This window comes from Ipomoea nil, unplaced genomic scaffold (assembly GCF_001879475.1).
Source record: "Ipomoea nil cultivar Tokyo-kokei standard unplaced genomic scaffold, Asagao_1.1 scaffold1407, whole genome shotgun sequence".
In the NCBI taxonomy this organism is placed as follows: Eukaryota; Viridiplantae; Streptophyta; class Magnoliopsida; order Solanales; family Convolvulaceae; genus Ipomoea; species Ipomoea nil.
Window position 1 is genome coordinate 3,101,072 of NW_017617835.1, and position 24,224 is coordinate 3,125,295.

Consider the following 24,224-nt stretch of genomic DNA (forward strand, 5'->3'; position numbering starts at 1 on the left):
AGTGTGATTGAAAATTTGCATAATTTTTGGGGGAACAAATTGCTGTACCTATTCTTTCTACAGTAAATGATACTTCCCCAGGCATACAAAAGTTTTCTACGTTTCTTTTTGGAAGGACAATTTCCTTTCTGAGTTATTGGGTAATTGTTATTTTTTTTTGTCTTTAATTCTTGTATGTGCTTATTCATCATCTTTAAAACTTTTATCTAGGTTGCTCTCTTCATTCCTTACTATTTTGGTAATTACTATTTTCGTTCATAGTTATTGTGCAAATGTCTAATAATTAACTAAGAATTAAGTATGAAAAATAAATTCCCAAAATTTAGGGATGAAAAGGACAACATGGATAAAAGTTTAAGGACAAAATAGCAATACCGGAATAGTTAGAAATGAAAATAACTACTCCGTATTATCCAATAATTCAAGGACAAAAATTATACTCCGTATATATCAATCCATTCAGAAGGGCTGTGTCAAAACTCTAAAATTTTTTAATAAAATGCAATTAACTTTAACTGAAAAAAACTTTAACTGAAAAAATTTTCATACAAAAGTGTAATTACCCCAAAGGTCAAATAGGCCTTTAAATTTTATCCCAAAACTCAATTAGGTCCCTAAACTTAAAAAAAAGTTGTAATTAAACCTTCAAATATGTTAAATTGAGTCAATGAAGCTCAAAAATCGGTAAATGACCCATTATTACAGGTCACTTTAATTTGACCCGTTATTACAGGTCATTTCAATTTCGGCGACCGGCGACTAAATTTGAGCAAATTATATCGTGCACCGTGGTGCATGATCAATCATGTCGTTTTGTTTAATGAAAAGAAACAGAATTTTCGCAAAAAATAACTCTGTTCTTCAGTTTCATTTTGTATACACTGCAATTTCAGTTCAACACAACTACAGTTTTATTTCGATATAACTACAGTTTCATTCAATATTTATACACTCAAATATGTGAAAATGTTATTTAATTTTATTTTATATACACTATTTTTTTTTAAAGTTATTTTATATACACTATAGTTTCATTAAAATACAACTACATGATCATTTCAATATAATTATAGCTTCATTGTACAATATACACTCAAATATGTGAAATGTTATTCAGTTTCATTTTATATATACTGTAGTTTCATTTCACCACAACTACACTATCATTTTGATATAACTGTAGTTTCATTTGATAATATAAAAATAATACGTGAGACAATGTCGGTTTAGACACGCTGTAGTGTCACTTCGTTATAACTGCAGAAATGGTGCACGATATAACGACTGCTAAATTCGGCCACCGTAGTCAGGTTTCGGCCGTCCGGTCGTCTTCTCTAGTGGAAGACGACCGGAATTTGACGACGATGGTCGGATTTTGTCGCCGGTGGCCGGAATTCGTCGTCGGAATGGAAATGACCTGTAATAACTGGTCATTTACCGGTTTTTGGACTTCATTAACCCAATTTGACATTTTGATGGTTTAATTGCATTGTTTTAAAGTTTAGGGGCCTAATTAACCTTTGAGGTAAAATTTAGGGGCCTATTTGACCATTTTCTCAAACAAAAAATACAACTTATTTGTAAAATGTAAACATATCTGTTGTAATTGTGGTGCCCGTTGGCCTGTTAGCTCCTAACCGGTGTATTGTAAGCAATATAATCTATTGACTAAAACAGGAAATGTAAAAGAGTAGAGAGAAGTGATAGTAAGAATGACCAGAATTAGAAGAAATCAGTGTGTCCTTTCATTCAAGCATTTGTACAGTATATATACACAAGAATGGGTAGCTGTTACAAATCTATTCATTAAGATTGACTGTTACAAATTAGGCCATTAAGCCCTAAAATAATGTCCATCAATCATGTTTTATAACACTCCCCCTTGGACATTATTTTGTCATAATCATGCCTCGTTAAAAACTTCACTAGGAAAACCACGTGGGAAAAAAACCTAGTTGAAGAAAAGAGTACATGATATATAAAATCATATATTGTATGATTGATTTATTAAAAACCTTAACTTAAGAAAACCCTGTGGGAAAAAACTTGGTTAAGGGAAAAAGAATACAACTATAAGCCTTCAAGGCATAATCTTCAGGATTTTGGGGTTTGTCTACTTAAACATTTATTTTGTAACTTTTCTTATTGGCATCATACCCATGCTTCGTTAAAAACCACACTAGAAAAACTTAATGAGAAATACCTAGTGAGGAAAAGAGTACATGGTATATATATGTTGCAAAAGGTACAATTGTTAGTCTTTTAAAACCCAATCTATGGGATTAATTTGAGTTGAATGTACTTTCAGTCTCCCCCTGAAGATAATAATCTTCAAAGTTTAAATATTCTAAATAAAATATTTGTTTTGATAGGGGATATGGTACATCCTTCGAGATTGTTACTAGAACTAACATTATGTATAATGATCTAGTGACTCTTCTGGAGCTCACATGGATTGAATATTGATGCTATATATTTTGTTTAATATTCTTAACTATACCCATTTAATATTTGTATAACATAAGCTTTTAGATAATTAATTTGGGTAAAACAAAACATAACCAATTTAGGATTTGTCATCAAGAATATCAAATAAAATAACCAATATCCAAGTAGCCAAAAAAAATCCTACTTGGTTACTCATATATAAACAAACTTTGTATCTCAAAGATACATGTTGCGGTTTTCATTTTTCACATTTTTGAGAACTTTTAATTCTGCATATCCTATTTTATCATTCTGCCAGTTATGTAGCGGAACTTTAATGACATTCATTTTGGGAGAGTATATTCATTTAGCTACGAACTCGCTTTTATATTTACACCACCCCATTATCCTTGTTTCTCTTTCATACACATACCCATTTTGTAACCTACGGGGTTAATGGTGTATACGTTATAAAGAGCATTTATCAGCAAGTTGAGCTATATATATGCCTTTAATTGCTCTTTTTATACATTAGTTAATTAGGGCACTTCTAGTGCCTAACTCTGGATCCAGATATAATATGAGCAATTAAAGGTAATTGTGTTGTCGACAACTTTAATATTTTCATAAGTTTCTCCCACATATAAAAGCTTTTATAGTATTTCTAAGTCAACTAGATTATAGTCATTTCCCAAAGATATTTGCATCTAGTTGTTCCGCATCTCAGTATTGTGATTATTTTGGTGCACCTATAAACTTACTGAGTTTTCTCGTCTTCTGGACGTACATAACTTCTTAAGATTTTTCGAGAGTGACAAAAATTCTTTACTAGATCTAGTTCTTTTGGATTCTTATTTTTCACTCTTTGGCAGATAGTTGCAATTATTTTATGAACTAGTACGTGATTTTGAAAGATGAAGATCATTTCATTCTGTGTAATTTCTCGGCATTCTGACTCATATCTCCCCCTAATGCCGCGAACCGATCTTCATAAAGTATGAAGTCAGTGATCCTCTGACTTTAGATTTTCAGACAACTGACAGAGGCATACAACCAATGTGTATTTGATAGCCTCTAGAGATATGCCATGGTGGTGTGACAGTAAAATAAACTGCATACTGCAGATTTTGGGAAATGTACGATTTTGAAATCACGTATATCAAGTATAAGGGAGAATAAGGATATGCAGTGTGCCGGAGGTTTAGAATTAAAGCATGGAATATTTTATTTCCCCAACAAGTATCCGGCAAACAATAGAGTATCTTATTTTTGAAATTCATAGATAAAGAATTATCTGAAATTCATAGATAAAGGATTATTCAAAAACAATAGAGTATCTTATTTTTGAAAGATATATGCTCGCATGCATAAAAGAACGAAAATGATGTATGAAAAGAATGAGACACTCATACTTGGTCTCCATAATCCTTAAGCTCCTCGCCTAATAAGTCATCACTCAAATTGAGTAAGGCGTTTGCTTCAGGCAATGCAGCTTGAGAGGATTCATTTGTCTTCCGGTCATTATTTCGCTGTATCATCATCTGGTAGGCTTCGACCAAATGTTTTGAAGTGCGACACGTGCGGGACCAGTGTCCTTTGCATCCACATTTATAGCACGTATTTTGCTGTCCTTGATGAGTTTGATCTTCAGGTTGCTTATTCTGGGTCCGAGAATCACCGTTATTAGCTCCGCTCCTGCCACCTCGCTTCGGGTCCCTACCGCGGCCTCTTCCTCGCCCTCGACCCCGTCCCCTCCGATTGTTGCTTGATTGGGCAACATGGTGCACTTCAGGTGCAGGTGCAGCGCCGGTTGGGCGTGCATTGTGGTTACGCATCAACAATTGGTTGTGCTTTTCAGCGACCAGTAACGCAGAAATCAGCTCTGAATGCTTAGAATAGTTTTTGGCCCTGTACTGCTGCTGGAGTACAAGATCATTAGCATGAAATGTGGACAAGGTTTTTTCTATCAAGTCTGTATTTGAGAGTTCCTGCTCACATAGCTTGAGCTGAGATACGACCTTGTGTAAAGCTGAGTTATATTCGGTTACTGATTTAAAATCCTGGAATCGGAGGTTTAACCAATCGAATTGTGCTTGTGGCAAGATCAGTGATGTCTGCTGGTCAAAACGATCTTTAAGGGATTTCCAAAGGGCATGTCGGTCTTTTTCAGTGAGGTACTCATTCTTGAGATCATGGTTGAGGTGGTGGCGGAGGAAAATTAGGGCCTTAGCTTTCTGAGCGTCATCGCTCGGGGAATTTTCAATGATTGTGTCTTGTAGTTCTGTTGATGTGAGATAAATCTCAACGTCAAGGGCCCATGTCAAATAATTGCTTCCATCCAGGGAAAGCTCGGTGAATTCACGTTTTGCGATGGCAGGCATAATCTATAATTTTCAAAAAATATTTACTAAAGTGTATGAGCATGCATAGATTTAAGGCTAGTCCAAAGACCTTAAATAAATAAATGTAGGACCAAATAACAGATGATGGAAGATGATTTTAAGAAATTGGGTTAATTCAAAAATTGAGAAACTTAAGCCCAGAATTTAAATTAAATGGGTCCAGAATTTAAGCAAGGCCAAGAACGTTAAACAAACCAAATAGACCCGAAATAGAATAAAGATGGCCCATTGAAAAAAAAACAGAAGGTCCATTAAAAAATGAACCAATCAGAAGGTCCATTATCTAGGTTGCTAGTCTGCTAGATAAGAAACCCTTAGTCAAAGTTAGACCTGATAATTTATAATAACGCGTCTGGCGTTATTATAGTCTTAAATAAAATGGCCATTAATGCAAACTGTTTCGAAGAGATGTTCGCCCTGCTCCGCCATATCGACGCAGACCACCGCCGATCGCCACTACTGCGGCCACCGTTCGATGATGCAGATCGAGAGAAAAGGAAAAAGCGGCGGTCGATCGGCCAAGAAAGACAGGTTTCAATTTTGTATTATTTTCAAAAAAAACAAATCCGAGGCCAGAATGTGAACATCTGATCTCTCTAAAAAAATTTGTGTTTTTCGAAAAAAAAAGGTGTATATTTTGAATTTTAAGTTTCATATGAAAGCATACCGACAAAATTTTTTTTTTTTTAACAAATGAAATTTATTTTTGTTTGTATTCCATTTGAAAAGAAAATTGCAGTTGATCCATTCGTAAACAAAATTGGAAAAAAAATGAATGGAAAAGATTTAGAATGGGAAACTTTAACCCAGTGGAAACAAATGGAAAAAATGCAGTTGATACAATCTTCAGGATTGTATATTCGAAATATGCAGTAAAATATGCACAAATGCAGTAATTTATGAAAGATATACAAGTGCATAGTAAAAAAAACAGATCATATATAGATAGATTCATATAGAAAAAAAAGATATATTCTATGAGATTGGCCGATCGAACCTTCTTTTTTGTCAAAATACACAAGAAAATATGCACAACTGTATATATACTACCAGAGAACATATAAACAGATCATCAAAAGCCACATATTTAGAAAAACATAAACATATGCAGTTGGGCATAAAAAGCTTATAAAATTACCGTTCACCGGGTGTGTATTGAGGTGCTGATAACGTGTTGTAATTGTGGTGCCCGTTGGCCTGTTAGCTCCTAACCGGTGTATTGTAAGCAATATAATCTATTGACTAAAACAGGAAATGTAAAAGAGTAGAGAGAAGTGATAGTAAGAATGACCAGAATTAGAAGAAATCAGTGTGTCCTTTCATTCAAGCATTTGTACAGTATATATACACAAGAATGGGTAGCTGTTACAAATCTATTCATTAAGATTGACTGTTACAAATTAGGCCATTAAGCCCTAAAATAATGTCCATCAATCATGTTTTATAACAATATCTATATATTTATACATTTCCTGGTGTTTCCCAAATGTTGGCAAATTATACCGTACACCAAGACGCATAATAAACGACGTCGTTTTGTATCTTTTTCGCGTGTTTGCTGTTAATCCCATAAAAAATCATGTTTCGAATGTACAGAATTGTATAATAAAAAACACAGAATTTTATACCTGAAAACACAGAATTTTTATAACTGAAAATTCCCATGTTTTGAATGTACATAATTATATAATAAAAAACACAGAATTTTATACCTGAAAACACAAAATTTTATAATTAAAAATTCTCATATTTCGAATGTATATAATTATATAATAGAAAATACATAATTTTATACCTAAAAATACAAAATTTTATAACAGAATACAAAACAACATCGGTTTGGGAGGCGCACATTGCGCCCTGGTGCACGGGTTTAATGATTGCGAAATGCGTATCTGGGCCTGGCAGACGGCAGTGCCACATAGATAGATTTCGGACCAATCTCCGAATTGAAGTATTGAGATTTGAGAATGCAAAGTCCGTCTCCTCCGAAGCAGAATATTGCACTGAAACACACCCCTGGCCTGCACTCCTATCACTTCTTCACATTCCCACTCATATCAAGGTGTGAATTTCTTTCTTTCTTCTACTAATCTCCGCGATAATTTACGTACAAACGATTTGGTATCGAAAGTTCAAGTTCAATATCATTTTCATTGCATGTTTTCTATTTTATTTTCTCAAGTCTTGAGAATGGAGGGAGGTGGATCGGGTGGAGAAGAACCAGCTAATTTTGAGGAGCTGTACAACATCAATTTGATGGCTTCAGAGTTGAGGTAGGCTTTCGTGTTTGCGTCAATCTGGACTGGACTGGACTGGAGGTATTATTTCTGGTTTGTGCTTTGTATGTGTACTGTAGTGACTTCACTTACTTATCAATACTGCTTTATTTGTGAGAGGTACTTATTTGTTAAATTCAAAGTTATAATTAGCAAGTATGGAGTGAGCTGTTTGAACAGTGTGTTCTTAGTTGTGAAGAAACTCAAGAAAGAGTGTTCACAAATTCAAAATACATCATCCTCTTTCCTGCACCGTCAGCCTTTAGCCCCTTGATTTCTCTGTTTCTTTCATTTTTTTTTTTTTTTCTGGTATCTGTATCCATCACTTGTAATTGAATTCACTTTCACAATTTGTATTTATTTTGTTAAGAAACATTGAACATTGCAATGTATACTCTTCAATTGCTTTCACCACATTGTTTGTTTACTTCATTTGCTAATATCTTTCCCCTTGCTTTCAGGAGATGTAAATCCAAATCATCTACCTGTCTATCAGATGCGGCTTCTTGTTCCTCCTTGAAAGACATTGTGAAGCCAGAGAGCGCATATGCAAGGAAACAGAAGAATGAAATTGCTCATAATAATTCCTTTGTCAGGAATTGTAATTTTATCAGTAGAGGCATGTACAAGAAGCCTACCAACTCCAGAAGCTCTCTGGCACTTGCTACAACAATCTCAGAACAACGAAAACACTGAACCTTTCAAATCTACTACATTGTGACCTTGTTTCTTTGTTCCTCCGCAACCACGAAAATCCAACAATGTGTCCTCCTTACCACATTCTGAACAGTTCACTTCATGGCGGTTTTTCTTCCCTGTCTGATCTGCATGGTGTTGCTGCTGCTGACAACTCTTGGCTTAAAGAACTAGAGAAGATAACCATAGCTTGATTTTCTTCGTCACCCTATGATATGAAGTCCAATAGATGTTCAAGGAGGTGGGAACCTCAAGAGCTCCAAATGCTCTTTGCCATGATCGTTAAACAGGCCCAAGTTTGTACATATACCTCACATATAAATACAGGTAAGATGTTTGAGAAAATGTGCCCTTTGATATGCAAGGTTAAAAGGTGGCTAAACCAAGTTGTTCTCCTCCTTGCAGGGAAGAGACCTGGTGACTGCTACTGGAATTTTTTGACCTCTCAGTGTAACATCCCAATGCAAGGTATCATAAATTTATTGCACTCACATCTTACTTCTTTGAAAGGCCTGAGTTTTTATAATGTTTGACATACTCATTGAATCTGATAAGCAACTCGGAAGCCTTGCTTCACTACCATTCCTAACAAAAGAATATTGAAGTAGTGCACTACACATAGTAGGTGGCATAAGTTCCAGATTCATTTTTATGAATATAAGATATATAAAATTTTCAAATAGATGGCTAAAATTGTTGCTTGAGAAAGATTAAGGGGAGCAAACCACTTGGAGTTTAATGTGCTTTGGCTAGATTAGAATCATCCCAGTGCAGGCTTGCCGCTTGCATTGTATTCAAACTTCAGGATTAGGCTTAAATAGACTTGATGGGGTTAGAGATGGCGTTAAAGGCTCCCACATCATAATTCAATAGTCTAATTGTGAGCAATTGAGAATCACACCAGGCCTGAGTCCCATAAAAGCATATGTTGAAATTACACAAACCTTGGTTTGAACTCGAGCCTAATAGGAAACTGAACCATACTAATTAATAGCAACCATAATATGCACCTTTTTTTTTTTCCTCTCTCTTCTAAAAAATTGACATGGACATCAGTGCATGAAATTTGATGCTTACTGGAAGTTCCCACCCTCACCTCTCACTCCTACCAAATAATCATTGATCAATTTTTGTTCCTGTCATACCTCTCAAGGTGACTCAACTCCACTACCTACAGGTTGCAAGTGAGGGAGCGCACTAATTTAGTTAGACATTCTCAATGATTTACTTTAAATTGTGAAGTCTTATAAGATAAGAGCTTGGTGTGTGAAAAGTTGAAAACTTTCTAGTTAATGCTATGGTAATTTATACTCCATTTAATTAAAGTTCTATGAGCTTAATAGGAAACAAATCTCTTATTAGCTATGTAGTGTTTCCTATTTTATTGTAAGGGAATTGAACTTTTGGAGACTAAGCCAGCTCTAGGATCAAATCAAAACAATTTGATTTGAAGAATTGGGGGAGGGGGACTCAAGCAATCAGTTGATGAATTAGTTTCTTTAAGTAGAAAGAATATTCACTAATACATAATTTTGCAAAGTTTGCAGCAACAGTTTTATTCAATGTACTTATACATTGTTATTGTGATACTTTGATTTGTATGGAATAGGTTATGATTAAAAACATATCATGAATCTAAATATCTGGATGTGCACTATGAACCATCAAAAGCGCATAATTGATCATAAATTCAAAATTTAACCATATATATTTAATATTTCTGCTTAGAGTAGATTAAGTGATTCGTAACACAGTTTGTTTTGATGTACGTATACATTGTTATTGTAATACTTTGATTTGTATGGAATATGTTATGACTAAAGACATATCATGAATGATGAAACTAAATATCTGGATATGAACTCTTTATGAACCATCAAAAGTGCGTAATTGAACATATTTTCAAAATTTAACCATATATATTTCTTCTTAAAGTAGATTTAGTAATCTGTAAAAGACACACTTCATGATTGGATGCTAGATAACCAGTTTTGGAGTCATGTTATGAGCTCACATCACGGACAAGAAAACACAAAAAGGAAAAGAAAATGTTGGGTTTGCTTGAGACCCAAAACTCCCTTAGACCCTTCTGGATTAAATTTCTGGTTGTCCATTCTTCCAAAATACACTCCCTTTTGGCTGATTACAAGGATTCCTAATACAGAGTAATAGTTAATCATTTGGTAGTTTTCGAATAACTAAACCATCTAAACTAATTTGAAGAATAAGAGTAATACGTTAAATATTTATTTATTAGTTTCTAAATAATTAAACTACGTAATAAGCTAAATAACTATTTAGAAGATTCTAAATAACTAAACTATGTAATAAGCTAAATGACTATTTTGTAGTTTCTAAATAACTAAACTAAGTAATATGCTAAATAACTACTTGGTAGTTTCTTAATATCTAAACTATGTAATATAATTTTAATAAAATAAGACTTCTCCAAACCGTAGCAATTTCCTAAACAACCATGTCCCCTAAACCTGAATGTATCAAGTCATTAGAATGCAAAAACAGTAGAACACACACTATATGGTTCAAACTAGACAGCTATTTTTGGCCTCACTAGAAAGGTAAATGCAATACAAGAATTCTTAAAGACATATCCCCAACTGACTTGAACCTGCAACCTATTGGTTTCAAGTGACGATGCTTTCTCAACACGCAACAGTCAACACTAATAAAATTTTCAGATTTGGATTCTGTGCTTTGACTAATTTCACTCTTGTTCACACTTGCGTAAAGGTTTTCTGACGGTGAACTTTAGAATTTATTACAAGCCGATATCTTCATTTATGTCGTTCATTTTTAAAAATAGAATCTGGAAACATTTATTGCTACCAAATTAAATAAGGTTAGTCTCCTACTCTCCTATATATATTGGTCTGCAGGGGAGATGGATGCATCAAAAAATCAATATGATATTCCCTTTTCGTTGAGGTCTTTTCTTCAGGTTTCTCTTCTTTTGAAACATATCTTACTTTCCTCTATGCTTTAGTTATGTAATATCACTCACTGTTCCTATCAGTTTGATTGTGATCTATCTATCTCCATTGTGACTAAAATGGTAGATGGAGAAAACTACAATGGCGCTATCACTTGGCCTTTTTTCATCTTACTGATGTATTGGCCTGTTTGAAGTAATCGTGAGCTTCCAGTTCATGTTAAATTTTTTCATTCCGTTTTTTATTTTTGTTTTTCCTCCTTTCCTCCATCTGGTTAGTCACAGGGTTCTTCTGCTTTTATTTCTTGATTATAAATATTGCTATTCTTATGCTGAATGACTAAATCTAAGAATCTTTGCCAAATGTAGTGCTTTTGCATTGTAGAATCTGCCATCAATTAGTTTGACACTTTCTCGTTTTCTGCTGTTGCTTTTTGAGAAAGTTTTTAGTTTTTTTTTTTTTTACGAGATTGAAGCCTAATGGTGTGAATTTTGTGGTTCTCAGGTGTAACATCCTGCATAATTTGCCATGGATTCTAAGCCAATTAATGATCCAAAGCGGGTATTCAGGATTTTATATAATGTTGACAGGAAACTTTACTCAATCCTAGTTTTTGAGATTGGATATGACCCCAGGAAGTCTCTGTGGATAATTGTGTTTTGGAATTGGTTGGAACAAACTGGTTTCAATGTCACCCAAACATTTTTGTCCTTGCCCAGGAACTTAATAAGTGGACTTGCTGAAGATGCTTTGACATGCCTTCAATGCATCGGCGACACCCAATTTCTGCTCTCTCCCGCTGCAAGAGAGATTGTACTTACTCAACGTGTGTTGGGAAAAGGGTTGTCCCTGCAGTACATCCATGAAAACCGGGAGCAAGCAATGTGTGGGGTCGGGAAGATCTTCAAAGAAATATATGCCAAGGTGTTGACAGATATGATGGCGATGCCGCCACCTAACAGAAACAGTGAGCAGCAAAGGCAAAACGAGATGGTGGATCAATTTGGACAATTGGGAGGGCAGTCATCTGTGGCGAGACCTCAACGCAACGAGGTACCATTTGAGGACAGGATGAGGACGATGTGTGTTGCGTTTTCCAGTGGGTTTCCTGTTTCTGAATGGGAAATAAGTGAGTTCATCACTGGGGCGTTTGGGAACTGCATTGAGTCCATCCAAATGCAGCAGCCCCTATATGCACATGCCCATGTAGTGTTCTTCTCTCCTGCAACCATCAACTCCATTCTTCAAGGCGCACAGGTTGCAAAGTTCACTGTTAATGGGAAGGACATGTGGATGAGCAAATACCAACACCCACCATCCTGATTCCTCACAAACATATTGTTCTTTCCAGTTTCCTAGTCTTATTGTGTGTTGTAGGGCAAATTATGGTGCGGACCATAAAAAAAATACATTTTTAATATACTAAAAATACATTATTCGTCTACTGAATATACATTATACAAAATAATGTACTTTCAGTACTCAAATAATGTACATTTCTTGAATACAATGTACATTTTTAATGTACATATCTAGTTGTCTAATTCTTATCTTAGAATGATTTTACCCCTTGGTTTCCTATATTACCATATATATGTGAGGCAATTTATATTGTGCACCATGACGCACATTGCAATGTGCGTCTTGGTACAAAACGACGTCATTTTGCATTTTTTTTTGAAATTCTGCGTTTTGCATTTTTTTTTTTTGAATTCTGCTTTTTTGTGTTTGTTGTTAACTTGTTAAAAAAAAAAAATCATGTTTTGAAAATGTACATAATTGTATAACAGAATACACAAATTTTTAATTGTTAAAAAAATCGCGATGTACATAATTGTATAAAAAAATACATAATTATATACCAGAATTACATAATTGTATAACATAATGTACATAATTATATAACATAATACACATACACGCTGTTGCGTCAACTCCCCACACAACTTAACTAAACGATGTCATTTTGGGAGGCGCACAGTGCTATGTGCACCGTGGTGCATGGTATAAGTGTATAACAATTGTTTTATGTAAAATAAAAATTAGGAGTACATAGTTTTGTTTGAAATTAAATAAATAGAAAAATAACGGTACACAACGTGGCCGAACCACTGCTGCCGTCTACTACCAGCCACAGCGTCGGAAATGTGCAACAGCCGAGAGCCTTGCGCCACATTACCCACCAGACTCCGGGGTTGCCACCGCACCTTAGTTCAATGCAAGCACCGAACAGGTGCTACGTCGATGCCGGCTATCGTCATGTGGACAACTCAGCTATAGTAGGAGCAGTGCTTATGGGGGCGGACGGTCGATTTGTCTCAGCGTACAGTGCGCCCTTAACCCATTGTTTCTCTCCGCTAATGGCTGAGGCATGTGCGTGTAAAGAGGTCCTTTCTTAGTTACGCAACCGTGGAGAGCAATCTATTGAGCTCTATACAGATTGTCAGACTCTTCGGAATTATTTGACCCCCCACATCTGTCGTCACGATCATATATCGACTATGCTATTGATGGATGCAGGAACTATTTATCAGCTTTTACATTTTGCCGTGTTAATTTCATTCCTAGATCGTAGAATTATTTAGCACATAGTTTAGCTTCTATAGTTTTTTAGTATGATACGACTATGTATTGTGATACTATTCCATCGAACGCTATTTCAGTTTATCTATAAATGCAACCCATTGGTCGATGTTCAAAAAAGAAAAATAACGGTACATCTTTGACTGATCAATATGAGTCATACGATGTATTGTGGTAAATTATTATATTGTGGGATGGATTACTACATATATTATACATTGAAGAGTGCATAACATTTGAGTGGTAAAAGTTCCACTTTTATGTCAACTGATAACCTTCATTTACTTGGCTTATCCATTGTGATAAAGACTTGAATATTATTTTATTCATACTTTGATGGTGTGCAAATAATTCAATATGGATCAAGTTCTTTTATTAGCAAAATGAATTTCCCTTTTGAGTAAACAATTATTGGAAAGGAGCCCAAAGTAGAGGACAAGCCTAATAAGTTCAATAAAGGCCCCATTGAATTATTTAATTATGTATAGTTAAATTTGCAGGAAGATACATTTAATTGAAGGAGAAACTATACAAGCAAGACACAAGTGTTAGAACTTTGGTCATATTTCTGTCCTATAAAGTTTGATTTTTCTATTTTAAGTTTCTAAGAGCATCCCAACTATTGAAAAATTTTTACCGAATTTTTTTCTCCTAATAAAAGAGAAGGGAGAAAAATAAGGGGGAAAAGGCAAAATAAATAAAAATTGGCTTCAAATACGCGTAGCGCGCACCAACATAGTTTATTTTCTCATGTGGGTTTCACAAAAAAGCTCAACTCTTTGCAAATTTATTTTCTTCTCTCTCCAGTTATCTCTCATGCCAAAAAAAAAAAAAAAAAAAAAAAAAAAAAAAAAAAAAAAAAACTGCGTATAAATAGTTGTTGGGGACATGGGGTTCTAAGAGTTTAGAATCTTCATTTTTATGTCTTTTGTTTTTAGTTAGCCGATTTAATTACTCCTATCTTAAAAATGTAGAATTATTGAAATAGAATATCGCGAGCTCAACCCAACAGTGTAGTTCAAGTGGCAAATGAGCTCTCTTTGTGGGGAAGAATTCCGGGATAACTCGGGTTCGATTTCCACAAGTGACGGTTCCCTTTGGGCCAGCTTCTGTGTCTCTCGAAGCGAACCGAGTGGATCTGGACTGTTAAACGGACAGAGAAAGACCCGGACCACAAAAAAAAGAATATCGCGGGCTCGATTTCGAAACTTAGTTAAAAGAAACATGTGTCATCTAATCCACATTCCGTGAATATACTCTAAATTTGTATCATTTTTAAATAAACCTTAATTCTAGATAAACATAGTGGGGTTGGCACCAAATTAATTGGTAAGAATATGCAATTGCTTAAACTTGAGAGGATCAAAGTGAAAATTTAAAGTTCCAAAAATACCCTCATCCGTGCTCCCAAATCACAAAAAGGGGCAGGGGGTGCAAAAGCAAATCAACAATTATACCACGTCACCCCCTTGTGGCAGTCACGCGCCCCAAAGCTTGATTACAAGACCCTTGATCTCAACGTGGCAGAATCAGAGCGGCAGTGGGACCCGCAATCATCTGATTAGGTCTGCATCAGATCAAATTTCAAGAAAAACAAGGACATGGTCCCCCACCAACAAATCACTTGTAAGCTCCCCATTGGTCAGTCCCCTGACAGGTGGGTCCCACATGACTCGAGCACAATTATTTTTTATTTTTTTATTTTTTATTTTTTTACTTCTAGTCTCTGGGCAGACACATCACACATCCATTTCTCTTTCTCCCCCTCTTCTATATTTCCTTTTTATTTGTTTGAAGAATTTTTTTTTTTCCCAGATTAGTTTAAGTTGGTTTTTAACCAAAGGCCTAATCTAAAAGTCATAGTCTACCCTTTTAGTGCACTGTTTTGGAACGGTAAGCAACTCCCTACTTGTCTCTTTGTATGATTTGGTTTTCCTTGTGGTTTCTTCCCTGATTCCATGATATGTGACTTGTGGGTGTGTAAAGATTGAGTCTTTTTGTGTTCTTGATGATAGTTTGTTAGGCGCAGAGAGAGAAAGGAGGTTTCTTTACCTTCAGAATCTGAAGTTGGGGAGTTTTTGGTCAGCAGCTGAATTGATTTCTTGGGATTCTTCTGTGGATTTGTAAGTTATCTTTTCTTTATTGTGTGTATGAGGAGCTAAGACCGGTAGACATTGATCTGATTTTTCTTATTTCTTTGTTTTTTTTTTTTTTTTTCATTTATTTAGGGGTGGGGTGGGGTTTGATTGTGGGATGGGACCTTGCTGTTTGGCTTTCTTGATGTGGTGAGAATATAATTGGAATAGGAGCTAAGAAGATGCTGAAACCGGATATGATTCCCTTTGAAATTGAAACATAAGTGTTTGGATCCATATTCTGCCCTGTAATGGATTCCAATTTGAGCCAGGGTTTTCATCAATTTGATTCTCTTGTATGGGACCTGAAACTGGCTTCTTTGTATAATAATATTTGAAATCTGAAAGTGCCCTTTGTTTGGTGACTTGAGGTGTGGTGTAATTAGGAGAGGTGTATAGTTTTGATTGGGGGGTTTTTAAGTTGGGGGTCTCGAGAGGAAATCGAATGGAGGAGGTGCCTTTCAAGCCCGGAAGCCTGGTGTATGATGAATCCGTGCTTCCATCGTGTATGGATATCAATGGAATCGAGCTGATAGCAAACACAAGTTTGCTCTCGGAACCCACAAAGGTCATGCTCCCTTTGGTCTCGATTGCTAATGCTAGTGTGCATTACAATTGTAGAGTTCCACGGGATGGCTTTGACCACTCGAGAATGGCTGACCTCCAAGGAGGTGGAGGAGAGAAGTTTGTCTCGGAGATGGTTATTACTAACATGATAGATGAAACTTTCGAAGGCCATGACTTGATGACCGGTGAAAGAATAGCGGGTAGCATTTTATCTAGTTCTGAGAAAGGTTGTGCTGCTTTGGAGGTCAGTTTCGCACCAGATATTGGCGGGTTTCAGAACATAAAGAAGGCCCATTCATGGGATTCAGCTAAAATGTCAGAACTTGTAAGCGGCCTTGTTCCTGTCCCGGTGAATGGCTTGTTCGTTGGAGACTCTAAAAGGAAACTACCGCCATCTCTTCTTGAAGTTTCGAAGGAACTGAAATTAATAAGACAACATGCGTTTGCTTTTGATTCCCCGCCTCTATGGGGACTCACATCTATCTGTGGAAAGAGGCCGGAAATGGAAGATGCTGCTGTAGCTCTACCAAGGTTTTCGGGAATCCCTTCTCGAATGCTAATGGATGTCCCAATCGCTAGTACAAGGAATCAAAACCTAACAGCACACGTATTTGGGGTTTATGATGGACATGGAGGCTCTCAGGTAACTTTCTATACCCTTAAAAAAACCCGTAGAGCATAAAAGTTATGTGTCCTCTTCATGGTACTTATAGATAATTGAAGCATGTGCTCCATCTCAACTAAAAGCTTAAGCTGATGGCTATATGCTCAACACGAACCCATGACCTTTGGTCTGACTCTGATACCAAATTGAAGCATGTGCTTCATCTCAACTAAAAGCCTAAACTGATAGTTGGATTGCACATTAATGACTATATGCTCAACATAGATATATGGATACGATAAGAACAAAGACGTAATTGTTGCAGGTTGCTAATTATTGCTGTGAACGTCTCCATTTGGCTTTAGCCGAGGAGGTGGACATTGTGAAGGAGGATTTGCGCATTGAAAGTGTTGGAGGTAACTGGAAGGAGCAGTGGGAAAAGGCGTTATTGAGTTGTTTCCAAAAAGTCGATGATGAGATTGGAGGAACCTCTAGAATTGACGGCGGTGAAGTTGAGTTGGGCTTTCCACCCATTGCACCAGAAGCAGTTGGATCTACCGCTGTGGTTGCCATTCTTTGTCCCACTAATATAATTGTAGCAAATTGTGGCGATTCTAGGGCAGTCCTGTGCCGGGGAAAATTACCCATGCCATTGTCAGTCGATCACAAAGTAAGGTTTATACGTATAATTGGACTTTAATACTTCTTGAAATCCAAATATCCTTAAATGCATTCTTTATTTTCAGCCAAATAGAGAAGATGAGTACTCGAGAATCGAAGCTTTGGGAGGCAAGGTCATTAATTGGGATGGGCACCGCGTTTCTGGTGTGCTTGCAGTTTCAAGATCCATTGGTATGTATAGTGTTAATTGAATATTATCGAAATATAAGTTTTGATAAAAGATGTAATTTTTATCCATGATATGAAACCATACGATTTGATTGTTATAACAAGGCGTTTTCCATTTGTAATGGTGGCGATAGGTGATAGATATCTGAGGCCATATGTGATACCAGTACCGGAGATAATGTTTGTCCCACGGGCAAAAGAAGACGAGTGCCTTGTTTTAGCGAGCGATGGTCTATGGGATGTGATGACTAACGAGGAGGTGTGTGATGTGGCAAGGCGACGGCTTCTGCTCTGGCACAAGAAGAATGGCGGTACTATGCTGTCTAGAGAAAGAAGCGACGACCCTGACCCAGCCGCCCAAGATGCAGCAGAGTACCTCACCCGAATCGCCCTCCAAAGGGGAAGCAGAGATAACATCTCGGTTATTGTGGTGGATCTAAAGGCTCAAAGGAAGTTCAAGAAGAAAGCATAGTGTTGTTACTAAATAATAATCTTAAACTCGGTTCCCAACTTCCCACGTCGTTAATCTAGCAGAACCTAGCTTCGGTTTGAGTTTCTTGCTGGCTAGGTTAGTGCAGCAGTCTTATGCTCTTCTTCTTCTTCTTCTTCTGTTATGGCACATTACAGTAAATACAGTATCCTAACAAATATATTCTGAGCTTTGATCTCTAGCAGTCTGACTGGGCAGTGAAAGAACCACTTTACGAGTTTTACTACGTGTACTCCCAATTCTTACTCTCTCGCTTTTATTTCATGATGTGACAGACACTGATAAACTTTTTTTTTTCCATGTGGGCCCTAGTACAAGTGCGTCTTTTACAACATCACTTCTATAACAAATTCTTGTGTTCCAAGATACTACAGCGCTATCTTATCTGTTTTTTGGTATAAGTTATTGGATCTCGTTATCTCTTATCTTATGATTGCTTCTCTCTTTATTGTGAATATGAGAACAAATATGAATGATCATAGTGTCATGCTGGCAACAAGAAAAACTATATTCCAACTCTCTGATTGTATACATATTTCAAGAAGCAAGTATGAGTACATACTATAGTACAACTACAGAGTCATTTGTTGTTTTAATCTTAGTGTCTGTTCATTGTGCAAAATGGAAAAAATACTTTCCTGTATCTATATATAATGTATAATGGTGGATGGGTTGGTTACTGCTGGGGAGGCCATGGCTGATTGGATGGAGGGGACTCTAAAATGACTGAATAAGGCTTCTGAAGTAGCAGTTTCAAGCAATATCCATGGGGGTATTGGTGTAATTGCACATCACTCCTTGTGAATGTATGCAGAAAGCCTGTAGATGAAACAAAGTCTCTTAAGAAACCCAACATAATAATCTGCAGAAATAGCTCAAAGACTAATGCTTTACCAACACATTCTGCAGAAATGTCATTGAGTTTGATGTGTTTAAACAAAACGCCAAAACGGGCAATTGAATCTATAAACGATAAGAGTAACAAGAACGGGTTGAAGAACAACGTACCAATTATAGCTCATAGCGTTGCAAATGGAGGTCCTATAGCGGTAAAGTAGGATGCAAGATCAATATCCAGGTCGTCGTACATGTTGATGAAAGGGTGTCTCTGTACATCATAGAATTGCATCGAGTCACAATACATTAAGATGAATAGCACACAATTCCAACCTTTTGAGTTTTGAGAGGCTAAGTAACATAAATTCCACAATTACCATTAGTTCATATGCTGACAATCTCTTATTGGGGTCCTTCTGCACACTGAAAGTAGTTAACTATATTCAAGAATGTCCATAACAAAGAACAAGTACAAGTAATACATTCTTTTTCTTTTCTTTTGTTAATGACAAGGGAAAACTCGTAGCCACTACCCAAGGGTGTGCACTGGCCACTGGGTAAACCCCGCCTTGTGACTTTAGCCAGCAAAGGACCACAAGGAAGTAAACCAGTCTAGGTTGCCCATAGCTCAAACCAAAAAGGCTAATACGCCACTCAACAGCCCATTGTTGAGAGTTGAACTTATAAGTTATAACCTTGTTGTTACCAAATCAACAGCCTAATCAGCTTGGCTGGAGTTGTCCCCACAAGTAATACACCTCATGAACTAGGGGGGAAATCGTCACGGTCTAGGGGCGCCTAGACCGATTTTTGCAACAGTGGGTATGAGTAGGTGTCACTGTAGTACACCATAGCCAATGCCATTACTTTTAACTGTTTAAGCATGAACTTATAGGTACTCCAAAAGGTTTCTTCCACTGTTTTTCACCGCTTATCAGTGACTGCATCTATGGTGAAAGCGAATTAAAAGTTTAGTACCTACCACGCAGCAATAAATGAGCAGAAGTGTGGAGAAAACAGATCTGGATTTGCATACGGCTCTGGTTGAGTCACTATGGTTTCCATAAGCTCAAAAACAGTGGTCCATCCTTCCCCTCCCTGGGGCGGGGAATATGGAAAATCACCTGTTGCACACTCGAGAAGAACTAAACCCAGGCTCCAGATGTCACTTCTAAATCCATGACTCTTTCCCGCAATTCTCTCTGGCTACCATCAAACAAGACGTGTAGACAGACACAGGAAATCACAAAGTGCAGCATAATATGTTAAGGAATTAAGGAAAGCATATCCAACAGTCTCGTGAATGGCAACAATGTAGTACATTTTTGTCATTCATATATAGTAAGTATCCTCAGTCCATGCATATTGCATAACGTACTCACAGACATATAATTGTAGGTGCCAATGAAGGTACTAGCTGCTCCAGATGTGCTCTCGAGTATTACACTGACACCAAAGTCGGTAATCTTGACATCGCCTCTATGGTTTATTAGCAAATTTGGAAGCTTCAAGTCACGGTGGATGATATGCTTTTCGTGATGAAGATACCACAAGCCCTTGAGTACCTGATTGAACAAGGCAAAAACTTTAATAGTATGAAAACTCAATTCTATGGATCAAAGTTCAAAAACAGTTTATACCTGCTTGCAGATAGCAGCAATGTATGGTTCTGGAATTTTTTTGACTATTTTCAAGAAATCCGCGAGAGATCCACCATCCATGTACTCCAAGATCATGGAGATGGAGCCATTATCAAAAAATGCTTGGTAACATATGACCACATAAGGACACTGCGATGAGTGATTAATCCTCAATTCCTGTGCAATATGCTTGCGACTTGACTCCTCGATGTTCATTTGGATAACCTAAACATGAGTAGAATCGAGCAATAAGAAAACAAATGAACTGAACCTATGCATTAATAACTATCAAAGTTTCCCGTTTAGATTACACTATCTCAAGCATGCCAAACCATTTCCTTATTCTTCCTTGCACAATTCATCATCGCTTTCTCCTTAGAAGACTCTGAGTAGTTTTTACAGTTCACAATGAATATGAAGGTATAAAATACCTTGAGAGCAAAAAGTTGTTGCGTCCACTTATGTTGAACGAGCCACACAATCCCACTATTTCCCTTTCCAATAACTTTAATCGATTCGAAGTCTGCTAAGCATAGCTGGTTATTCGATGGCTGTATAGCTGAAGACTGAACAAAAAGGATTTGCATTTTCAAGAATCAGAAACAAAGATTGCCATTTTCCATGCTTGATCAAACCCACAACACATAACAAACATAACAATGAGACATAAAGGAAAAGGTCATGTATGAATGTATGATGATTGTAGCCTATGATTCAGATGTCAATGGAAATCCCAGATCAACACACAAAAAAGTAAGAAGAATCAAGAAACACCATCACCCTAACTACAATTAAACCATTCAATTCCCATTTCTCCAAGAAAGTTAGAGCATTATAGTGAAAGGGGCATGGAGGAAAAAGAAACCCTGGAGGTGAAATTTCAGTAGAGCCATACAGATTCAGCTTGGTTTTCTGAGATAATCCGAATCCCATTTTTGTTCACCAGCAGATTCCCATCCTTAAACGTCCCGGATTCGGTCCTACACACACCACCAAAATCCCAATAATTCCTCCAAAAAACAACACAGAAACATATATACATCATTAAATACATTGTGATGTACGGAGTATATGTATTCGCGTACACGTATCAGCAGGTGTATATACAGAAAGATAAAGACGAAGAAACAGGGAAGAAGAAAAGTACAGGAATTTGGAAACTTCATCTCTTGCAGGGACAGAGAGCGTGAGCTTAGGGGCAAAAGCTCCTTTCTTCATTGTAATTCTAATCCGAGCTGAGCTTGTGAATGTGATTTCCACTAAACGCAGTCTTTTCACAAGTCTTTGCAATCTAATGAAACAATGAGTTGATTTTTCCTTGTATCCGTACGTATGTATACACCCATGCATATAATAAGTATATTAGTATGATATAATAAGTATATTAGTATGATGCTCAACAACTTAACTGGTCATAAAGGTAAAATTTGTCATAAGTAATTAATAATAAAATTTAATTGAGTTATCATGATTTATTCATCCACAATCATATCGGGTTACGGTGTGGGGAGGCAAATTATGCTGTGCATCCGTATGCACCATGCATGGTGCATACAGATGCAAAAACGACGTCGTTTTATTAAAAACGCGCGTCTTCCATTAAAAAAAAAATTCAGGTTCGATTCCCAGCAACAACATATGAATTAAAATTCCAGAATCGATGAACTATAATTTCATAATCTATGAACTAAAATTCCAGAATCTAATCTATAACCTAAAAATTCCGGAATGAATGAACTAAAATTCCAGAATCTATGAACTAAAAAGAAAAAAATGTGTCAAATAATAATATTAATAATAACACTGGTTTACACGTCCAGCGAGCGCGCGCTTGCAGTGACGCAGTTGGTGCGCGATAGCGAGTTTCTACTACATAAACTTTTCAATCTTACCCCTAAATTTTATTCGTGATATGGTGGACACTAATAAGCTACTTTTTTCATGTGGGTTTCAGTACAAGTGTCTACATCAAAATTTTATGCGTGCGAGTAAAAGTTAAAAAAAAAAAAATGAGAGTACATATAATATTTTTCCCTCTATCCCTTTCTTCTCCTCTCTCTCCTCCAAATCTCTCACAGGCCACAGCCAACTCAACTAAAAAAACTACAAATGAGGTTACTCTAATGCTATTTGCACTAACTATGCCATCGCAGTGGAGCATGTGGTAAGTTGCAATGATTTTAAATTTTAAAAAAATATGTTCGGTATTGACTGAGAGTCTGAGATTATAAATTAATAGTCGAACAACACATTTATTATTTTTATAAACTCCTTAAATTCATCATTTAAGATAATTAGGTAGGCTCTTGAAAACCAGGACTATGTGGTCTAATGGTACCCGGGTTGGACTTCTATTTGGAAGGTTGTAAGTTCGAACCTCAGTGGAGGCGTTATTAGCTCTTTGTGTTTCAGTAGATTGAGAAAGTATATGAACACATACTAACAATGTAATAGAGCTAGTAGCATTCAAAAAAAAGGTAGGCTCTTGAAAATAAATGAGGGAGAAGGAAATTAATCTTTAAGGTGAAAAAAAATTTGTGCAATCCTTCAATTATTAGAATTTTTACATTTAGTCAATCAATTATCATTTTAACAAGTAAATATAATCCATCAATTATAATCAAAGGACCATATTTACTACCAAATAACTGAGAAACTAAATGTGAAGATCTCAATAGTTAAAGAACTAAGTTAATTATTTCTTAATAATTAAATAATTTAAAATGTCATTTTTTTCCTTATTCTTCTTAATAATGAGTGTTCCTTACAAAAAAATTGATTGCACGGTTATAATGTTTTTAGAAATAAAATTAATATATTATCCTAATATATATACATAATTTAAATTTAAATTCTTGACCTATTATCTTTTAGTCGTTGATGAGTCAATATCTCATAGGTCATTGGCAAATGGATTTGAGAATCTAAGAGAAGAAAGAGATGTGGAAGAAAATGGTTTGGTTGACTTTTTATTACTTAGTCTTTGAGACTCAAATATTTATAATTGGTGGAAGTAATGTAGTGAAATAATCTAACAAAAACGCTATTTTTTTCCCCTTCCCTGTAACCAAACGCTTTGTTAGAAGTTTATAGTTCGAATCTTGTACAAGAAATTAATTTAGGTAGAGATGTCATCTAATCTTGTTAAAGATTAAAATAATAAGATGTTTTTAATCTCAATCGAGTCAATTGTATAGAATTTTCTTATGTAATTTATTTCTAGTGTGATTTGCAAGTTATTATACAAGAACGAATTTCACCTCATACACACCTTCGAATAGTGACTGCAAATTTCTATTGTCACTCCAAAATTAATTAAGAATTGAGAAAAAAAATCACTTGTGGTCCATTAACTATTGTACATGTACCAAATTTGGTCATTAACTACAAATATTTTCAAATTATGTGTATGACTATGTAATCTGTATCACATTTAGTCATGCCGAAAAATTAGACGGCAAGACCAAATGTTATACAAATTACATAGTCATCACCTAATTAGAAAATATTAATAGTCAATGACCAAATGTGATATAAATTACATAATTATGCATCTAATCTAAAAATATTATTAGTCAATGACCAAATTTGATACATGTAAAATAATCAAGGGATCAAAAGTAAAAAAAAATTCAAAAATTAATAATTTTTATTTAATGTTATAAATTTATATTGCTTGACCCATTTAGACTCGTGACACTCCCTAACTCGCATGCAAAATCAATTGAACGTATGAAACACATAGAGATTGCAAGATTCCATAT

The 24,224-nt window shown here is 35.9% G+C and overlaps 3 protein-coding genes across 5 annotated transcripts; 2 read left to right on the top strand and 1 right to left on the bottom strand.

Moving 5' to 3' along the window:
• The first annotated feature begins 5,209 nt into the window (after nucleotides 1-5,209).
• LOC109186570 lies at nucleotides 5,210-12,319 on the top strand. 2 transcript variants are annotated; one of them, XM_019336608.1, is made up of 6 exons: nucleotides 5,213-5,360; nucleotides 6,650-6,894; nucleotides 7,015-7,105; nucleotides 7,570-8,131; nucleotides 8,210-8,272; nucleotides 11,260-12,319. In XM_019336608.1, the coding sequence occupies exon 6, from the start codon at nucleotides 11,284-11,286 to the stop codon at nucleotides 12,076-12,078; it is 795 nt and encodes a 264-aa protein (XP_019192153.1). In that variant the 5' UTR covers nucleotides 5,213-5,360; nucleotides 6,650-6,894; nucleotides 7,015-7,105; nucleotides 7,570-8,131; nucleotides 8,210-8,272; nucleotides 11,260-11,283; the 3' UTR covers nucleotides 12,079-12,319. The 2 variants fall into 2 exon arrangements, with proteins under 2 accessions (XP_019192152.1, XP_019192153.1); XM_019336607.1 differs by having other exon boundaries at nucleotides 5,210-5,360; nucleotides 7,015-7,150; nucleotides 7,570-8,272.
• Nucleotides 12,320-15,101: 2,782 nt separating this feature from the next.
• Nucleotides 15,102-18,204, top strand: LOC109186644 (protein phosphatase 2C 77-like). 2 transcript variants are annotated; one of them, XM_019336719.1, is made up of 6 exons: nucleotides 15,102-15,231; nucleotides 15,354-15,461; nucleotides 15,567-16,683; nucleotides 16,970-17,314; nucleotides 17,391-17,496; nucleotides 17,628-18,204. In XM_019336719.1, exons 3-6 carry the CDS (start codon nucleotides 15,919-15,921, stop codon nucleotides 17,963-17,965), a joined length of 1,554 nt encoding a protein of 517 aa, XP_019192264.1. In that variant the 5' UTR covers nucleotides 15,102-15,231; nucleotides 15,354-15,461; nucleotides 15,567-15,918; the 3' UTR covers nucleotides 17,966-18,204. The 2 variants fall into 2 exon arrangements, with proteins under 2 accessions (XP_019192264.1, XP_019192263.1); XM_019336718.1 differs by lacking the exon at nucleotides 15,102-15,231 and having other exon boundaries at nucleotides 15,256-15,461.
• A 269-nt stretch (nucleotides 18,205-18,473) lies between these two features.
• LOC109186645 (mitogen-activated protein kinase kinase 2-like) lies at nucleotides 18,474-21,747 on the bottom strand. Its single transcript, XM_019336721.1, has 9 exons — nucleotides 21,608-21,747; nucleotides 21,356-21,440; nucleotides 20,892-21,026; nucleotides 20,461-20,685; nucleotides 20,203-20,385; nucleotides 19,803-20,026; nucleotides 19,198-19,243; nucleotides 18,992-19,091; nucleotides 18,474-18,802 (listed from the first exon to the last, which is right to left on the bottom strand). The coding sequence occupies exons 1-8, from the start codon at nucleotides 21,676-21,678 to the stop codon at nucleotides 19,002-19,004; spliced, it is 1,059 nt and encodes a 352-aa protein (XP_019192266.1). The 5' UTR covers nucleotides 21,679-21,747; the 3' UTR covers nucleotides 18,474-18,802; nucleotides 18,992-19,001.
• Nucleotides 21,748-24,224: the final 2,477 nt, after the last annotated feature.